The sequence below is a fragment of the Berghia stephanieae genome, chromosome 3, assembly GCF_034508935.2.
Source record: "Berghia stephanieae isolate SIO BIC M18660-M18661 chromosome 3, UCSD_Bste_1.3, whole genome shotgun sequence".
Classification (NCBI taxonomy): Eukaryota; Metazoa; Mollusca; class Gastropoda; order Nudibranchia; family Aeolidiidae; genus Berghia; species Berghia stephanieae.
In genome coordinates, this window is record NC_088362.1 from 17,604,555 (window position 1) to 17,612,054 (window position 7,500).

The window sequence follows — 7,500 nt, forward strand, 5'->3', positions numbered from 1 at the left end:
GAGTTTTCGGGCCAATTTTAAAAAATGTTGCTGTAAAATGAGTACGGCAGATACCCATTTCTTCAGGAATAGTTTTTCATATAAATTTAAATCGATGTGAATGATTTATTTTTTTACCTGTTTTTATTTTTTATTTTTTATTTATTTTAATTCTTTTTTTTTATTTGGCTGGGCTTATTTAATGGTTCTCGTTTTTTGTTTGTTTGTTTTTTTTTTCTGTTCTAGCTGGGGTTTTTTATTCCTGCTAGTATTGGTGAAGCTTTAAGTTAATTTGTTATCTACACCCCAGTTGTTGTTGGGTTTTTTTAGGGGGAGGGGGGGGGGGGAGTTTGCGGGGGTTTTTTGGGGGGTTGTGTGTGTGTGTGTGTGTGTGTATGTGTGTGTGTCTGTGTGTGTTATCAGGTGTTCATTGTGCCATCGACAAAAAAAAAGATTTAAATTCAGGCCTCCACCGCTTGTTGATGCCATCGCTAGGCATTCAAGAGAAATACAATAACCCATCAAAAATTAGATCAACAGGAGTACCATTTTATTCCAAAGTAGGCATTATTGAGGTTTAATAACTTACCCAGTAAAAAAGAAAGTGCTGAAGCAGGATTCGAACTGGTACTTTCCAGGTCATAGTGCAATGCCTTTCACCATCGGTCACTTAAAACATAATGTCAGAAAAAAGATGCAAAATGGGATTCTCAAATAAAATAATGGACTAGAAATATGCAACATGATAAAAAATGATTTAAATAATAATAATGCGATAATAATGATATTGAAATATTTTTATATAATGCATATAATTATTATATAATATTATATATATATATATTTATAATATATATTTTATCGCATTCATTTGCATTACATTAAACAAGACTGGTGGGAAAGAACCCTAGCCCTATGATAAACCTAGTAATAATAAATATAAAAAAGGCCGAATTTTAATTGCAAAGGGACTTAACTCATGTGCAAGGATCGATTTATTCCTCTTGACTCGTTGTTATTTCCCCTGAATCACGTTTAATCCAAGGCTTTTAGGAAATTCGTTTAAGAAATGAAAATAAATCAAAATCTTTGCGCTAATTTAAAAAAAAAAAAAAAAAAAAAGAAGAAAGAAATTAAAAGAAGGAAAAAAAAGAGAATACGTGTTTAAAGATGGCGGGGCCGACCTTGGATAGCGATTGTATTGATCGGGATGCAATCATGAAGTAGTAGTAGTAATTAAAAGAAAAGAAAAAGAAATCATAAAACCGACAAATGGCGGCTTTTCTCAGCTTGTTAAGAAGAGTGAGACTAGGAATAACGTATTAATCAGTTAATATCCGTACTATGGAAAGATATGTATTTTAAAAAATTGCCAGAAAACCCGTCCATCAAAATTAATAATAATAATAAAATAATAATAATAATAATAATAATAATAATAATAATAATAATAATAATAATAATGATAATAATAATAATAATAATAATAATAATAATAATAATAATAATAATAATATAATCATAATAATCATAATCATAATCATAATCATAATATATATAATAATGATATAGTATATAATGATGATAATAATATAAAATAATAATAATAATAATAATAATAATAATAATAATAATAATAATAATAAAATAATAATAATAAAATAATAATAATAATATTAAGAAGAAGAAGAAGAAGATATTATATTATATTTATTGAGCGGTCTTCCATACCACGAGTCAGTGCTCAGAGCGCTTTACAGGGGCATCAACCATTCAATTTGGAAAATAACAAAGTCTTAAGATGCTTTTAAAACATATCTTTCGATGAAGAATGTCGTATTTCTTTTTGAAGTTTGTTCCAGAGGATTGGGATGTTTCTAGAAAAGGATCGTCCTCCACATGACACGTAAGAGTTCTTTCCTTGGGGTGACAAGCAATTTTCCATCGGATGACGAGCGAAGGGATCGGGTTATATATCGATCAATATTTGAAGGACGGATCTATCGATAATTGAAAGGACGCGTTTTCTGACCAATTTTTTTAAATATGTATTTTTCCAGAGTTCTGCGGTTAACTGGTTAAAATGGGAAATATAGAGTTATGTGATTTAAGTCACTCAACCAACACGACTTTATCGTGGTTTACCCCGTACTTTACCAGCTATTTATAATTTTTCTAAGAACAATTATTGCGTAGTATCAAAGCGAATGTTTTAGTTTTAGTTGAATAAGAATTCTATGCACATGCTATTTTTAATACACTTTTTTCCAATTTCGGAAAAGCTAAAATTCTAGGATTGTGTGATTTAAGGATATGATTGGAAGGATGATCTATTTTACAAGCAACCGAATCATCTTGGATTTGTTGCCATTTACAGGGCATTACGTCAGCAACTTAAGTATTTAAATCCAGCTAGAAATAGCCTGAAAATTTATTAGTATAGAAATAAGGTTTTAATGTCTTGTCTGTTGGAGTCTTTCAAGAGTCATAGTAACTCAATTGCCCATGCAGACGGAGTTTATATCGGTCTCTTCGTCGCTAAAAAAGCAATAACCACCACGACGATGATGATGATGATGATGATGATGATGATGATGATGATTATGATGGTGATGTAAATAATTTATACCGCGCATTTACAAACAGCTCAAGTGGGTCTTTTCAATACAAACATCAAAGCTACAATAACAGGTCATACACAAAACATGCTTTAGACGTTCATATCATGAAAAATAATCCATAAACGAAACTAAATATTTCTAATAAAATAAGTCTTGATATTTATCTTAAAAGTAGCTTCTGTATTGCATTTTCTAAAGGAAATTGGAAGAGAGTTCCAAATAGAAGGGGCATCATGAGAAAAAGACCTATCAGAAAACTTTTTGGAGCCTTGATAATGATGATGATGATGATGATGATGGTGATGATGATGTAATTTATTTATATAACGCCTGTTCCATACAATATAGCTCAAGGCGCACAATATACATGTCATCCAATACGCAGTATAAACATTTACTCTATCATGTTATCAAGAACATTAATTAAAAGATGAGAATACGGAATTATTTTAAAAATTAAATTAAATAAGGGTAAACATGTTCTATGATGTGACGCTAAAAAGTGATGTAATTAGACCTGTGAAGTGGTATATTTCGAAGATTGATTATCCATTCTTTTTCAACTTTAATTATTTTTTTTTTCAATTTAATGCTCAATTTTTTAATCCTACATATCATCTGAATATAACAAAAAGAGATTTCTTCAGAATCAGTAAAGATAGATCACATATTAAATCGCAGAATATTCCACTCTTTTGGTTGGAGCTGCGCAATATTATAAGGTTCTGTCTTTTAAATTTGTACTCCCACTTTATTTGATACTGATCACACGATCTTAAATTCGGGATACCTTGAAAAGCGATATAAGCACATTTGGTGACCTATCGTCTCAAAACGGCATTATGTGAACCGGATGCTAAAGTTAGTTTTAAGTTAAAATAACCAGAAGTGTGAGACATTATCTTTTGTTATTTTAAGAATCTATAATTATCTAGTCTTCAATAAGACTTTACAAACTAATGCAAATTTAGCATGTTTTGTTATAATATACATTTTTGGATTCGAGGTCACCGAATCAGTTTTAGCCAAAAGGTCACGGTTAGTGGACATTGCGCTATATAAAAGCTCATGTGTAGATGGAACGAAATTGACGTCACTCAGCTCTTTGTTATTTAATTTTTATAAAGCCAACCATTTTTATGGGTAGGTCTGACTAAATTGTATTAATCAGACTATAACCGTTTAAGGTTACACATTGTTTTGTGGGTAGGTACATTATTTTAGGCTGGCGGATGTTATGAGTTTTTTTTTAATGAAACGCATAGCATCAATTACATACACAGTGACAATCTCATTTCCCTAATACATTTTAATGTGCGTTATTATGATGGACGGGCAGGAACCACACAAAACCATCAGGAGGAGAACGCCAGGAATTTTGAAGACCTGGAGTTGAATGAATTGGCTCTGAAACTGAACTCGCTGGTCGAGGCTGAGTCGGACAGCAGCTTCGTGGAAGGTGACCTCTTGGTTTGGCTTGATGACTTGATACTAACATGATTCAATGCCCCCCCCCCCCCCCCCCCCCCTTAAAGATCACCATGACCTCTTTTCTCTTCCAGGGCTGTGTTATTTGATTGCACCAATTTAACCTTTTGGAGCTTCCAAAAGCCACCAAAATTTTGGATTAACCGTTCAGAAGTCCTTACTGACAAACGTTGATCTCAGTATTTATCACTAATTTTATGATTTGTATTCTGATCGGCGAAAGAGTGTTTTTTTTTTTTTTTTGTTGGCGAAAAGAATGATCGTTGTGTGTGCTGGTGGTTTTGTTTTGGCTTTGTTATTTGTTTGTTTGTGTATGTGTGTGTTTTGTTTGGAGTTCTTTTTTGAATACACTTATTACTCGCCACCATTTCCGTATATTTAAGGACCTCAATTGACGTCACACGGATGATCGTTATTCTATATATTGTTATATCCAGATAGATAATGAGAACTTTGAAATGTCAGCTATCCCTTAATCTTTAAATGGATTGAATTCTCTCGGGTTCTTTACGGATTTTCAGGCCTATCATCTAATACTGTCCTTAGAAGAAAAAAAAATAAGGGGAGGGGGGGGGGGGGGTTGGGTATTGATAGAATAGACGAAAGGCAGGCATTTTAAATAATATAATGAAAATTTTTTTTATAAGCAAACGTGCTTATTTTATTTTAAAGTTATTCTGTTGTATTAATTTATTTATTGAGAACTTTCGATGATCATTACATAAATAACGATGTGAAATTGAATGTAAGCTTCAATTTAATATACGAAAACAGATACCATGGACGTTTCGGGTTTCCCCTTTATCGACAAAGCAGGATGAATGAAACACTACAGACGAATGAGATAATGTGGTGGTGGCGTTGTTCAACAGACGGTTGTGAACATAATTTAGCTGTCTCTGGGACAGGGCCGTATACTTTACTTAGCAGAATGAAAATAGATTTCAGTCTTTTTTTATCGCCAACAAAATCTTGATTGTGTTTTAATTATATTTTTTTTGTCTTTTTGTTCGCTAGTTGCTGTCTTTTTGTTTTGCTGTATGGTGTTTTAGTTTAGTTTTTTATTATTTTGTTTTGTTTTTTGTTTTTAATTTCCCTGCCTTAATCTTGCCTTGCCCCTCACATCCGAGTTGATTTGAAGTTTGATTGCACTTAACTGATTGCAAATGATATCATTACTGTCTTTGGCTTTCTAAAGAGGCCTGAAACAGCGTTATAACAACAAGATATGAAGTGAATAGAAAAGTGCCAGAAGACAATAGAGAATAAAAATTTTTCGCGGCGGTGGTGGGGTTTGAACCTGCGACCTTATTGGTACGACAACTCCGCCTGGCAGGTGAGAGCGTGGCTCTACCGTGTGAGCTATCCACGAACACAAAAATATTCGTTTCAAACTCAAAGTCATTACTAGATCCCTCTCTCACCCACTTCTTGAGACCGCCGATTCGTTCGTACACCACCATCGCGAATAATTTTGACCAGCAGTTAAGCTTAATAGCCAATATTCTCAACACAAACATATAACATAGAAACGATTGAGACATTGAGTATGCTCCGGTGTATGGGGTGAATTTTTAATTCAGAAAAGTGAGTGGAGCAGGCACTTATGTTGATAACAACAAGATATGAAGTGAATAGAAAAGTGCCAGAAGACAATAGAGAATAAAAATTTTTCGCGGCGGTGGTGGGGTTTGAACCTGCGACCTTATTGGTACGACAACTCCGCCTGGCAGGTGAGAGCGTGGCTCTACCGTGTGAGCTATCCACGAACACAAAAATATTCGTTTCAAACTCAAAGTCATTACTAGATCCCTCTCTCACCCACTTCTTGAGACCGCCGATTCGTTCGTACACCACCATCGCGAATAATTTTGACCAGCAGTTAAGCTTAATAGCCAATATTCTCAACACAAACATATAACATAGAAACGATTGAGACATTGAGTATGCTCCGGTGTATGGGGTGAATTTTTAATTCAGAAAAGTGAGTGGAGCAGGCACTTATGTTGATAACAACAAGATATGAAGTGAATAGAAAAGTGCCAGAAGACAATAGAGAATAAAAATTTTTCGCGGCGGTGGTGGGGTTTGAACCTGCGACCTTATTGGTACGACAACTCCGCCTGGCAGGTGAGAGCGTGGCTCTACCGTGTGAGCTATCCACGAACACAAAAATATTCGTTTCAAACTCAAAGTCAAAAAAATTTTTATTCTCTATTGTCTTCTGGCACTTTTCTATTCACTTCATATCTTGTTGTTATCAACATAAGTGCCTGCTCCACTCACTTTTCTGAATTAAAAATTCACCCCATACACCGGAGCATACTCAATGTCTCAATGGTTTCTATGTTATATGTTTGTGTTGAGAATATTGGCTATTAAGCTTAACTGCTGGTCAAAATTATTCGCGATGGTGGTGTACGAACGAATCGGCGGTCTCAAGAAGTGGGTGAGAGAGGGATCTAGTAATGACTTTGAGTTTGAAACGAATATTTTTGTGTTCGTGGATAGCTCACACGGTAGAGCCACGCTCTCACCTGCCAGGCGGAGTTGTCGTACCAATAAGGTCGCAGGTTCAAACCCCACCACCGCCGCGAAAAATTTTTATTCTCTATTGTCTTCTGGCACTTTTCTATTCACTTCATATCTTGTTGTTATCAACATAAGTGCCTGCTCCACAAAACAGCGTTATAGCGATGTTGGCACTACTACAAAATTGTGGTAAATATGTATACAAGAGTGTCATACCATCAGAACAATGGTAAATAAAGAGAAAAGATAGTATTGAGGGTTGTCTTGCATGACAAATGATTTACTTGGCAAAAAAAAATTGCTCGATTGTTCATTTTTGTCAAAAGATTCACAAAGTTTTGCGTATATTTCTTTCTTTCTTTTTTTATTTATTTACTTATATATCTATATATTCATGTATTATTATGGTATCACTTATGAAGTAAGTATTGTATGATGGTAATCCTGCCTATATGTTATATTGTTTGTATGAGTTATATTATTAGATCTCCCTCGCGAGATCCCAAGTTTGATAAAAAAATTTTCCAAGATGAGACGTCATTTAAATCGATCGGAAGGACGAGTTTTCTGGCCATTTTTTGTTTAAATACGAGTTTTTCCAGAGTACTGCAGTAGTTAACTGGTTAAAAGAAAATCTGCATATTTATTTTTCTTTGAATTTACAATGAAGGATGGCCAGAGACGAGTGGGGACTTCCTGATTGTATTGATTTATTTATCCCCATAATTCATTACCCCATGGAGGTACGACGATACTATAAATAAATATTCAAAAACAGATGAAATAATATTATAATACTGTGGGTCCAGATTTAAAGAATGTACTAGAGTTTTGTGTGGGCGGCACTGCCGTCGCATTGAATAATTTCGATTTAGTCGTC

General features: G+C 34.0%; 1 protein-coding gene across 24 annotated transcripts in view; it reads left to right on the plus strand.

Annotated features, from left to right (window-relative positions):
- The window catches only part of LOC144967260 (RIMS-binding protein 2-like), a 263,317-nt gene that overhangs the window by 217,295 nt on the left and 38,522 nt on the right, over positions 1 to 7,500 (plus strand). For 10 of the 24 annotated variants that reach the window (XM_078904258.1, XM_078904269.1, XM_078904263.1 and 7 more), the window contains one exon: positions 3,940 to 4,059. The exons of the other annotated variants lie outside the window; for them this stretch is intronic. In XM_078904258.1, coding sequence (XP_078760384.1) covers positions 3,940 to 4,059 — 120 coding nt within the window. The remainder of the gene's footprint in view (positions 1 to 3,939; positions 4,060 to 7,500) is intronic. 24 annotated transcript variants of the gene reach the window in all.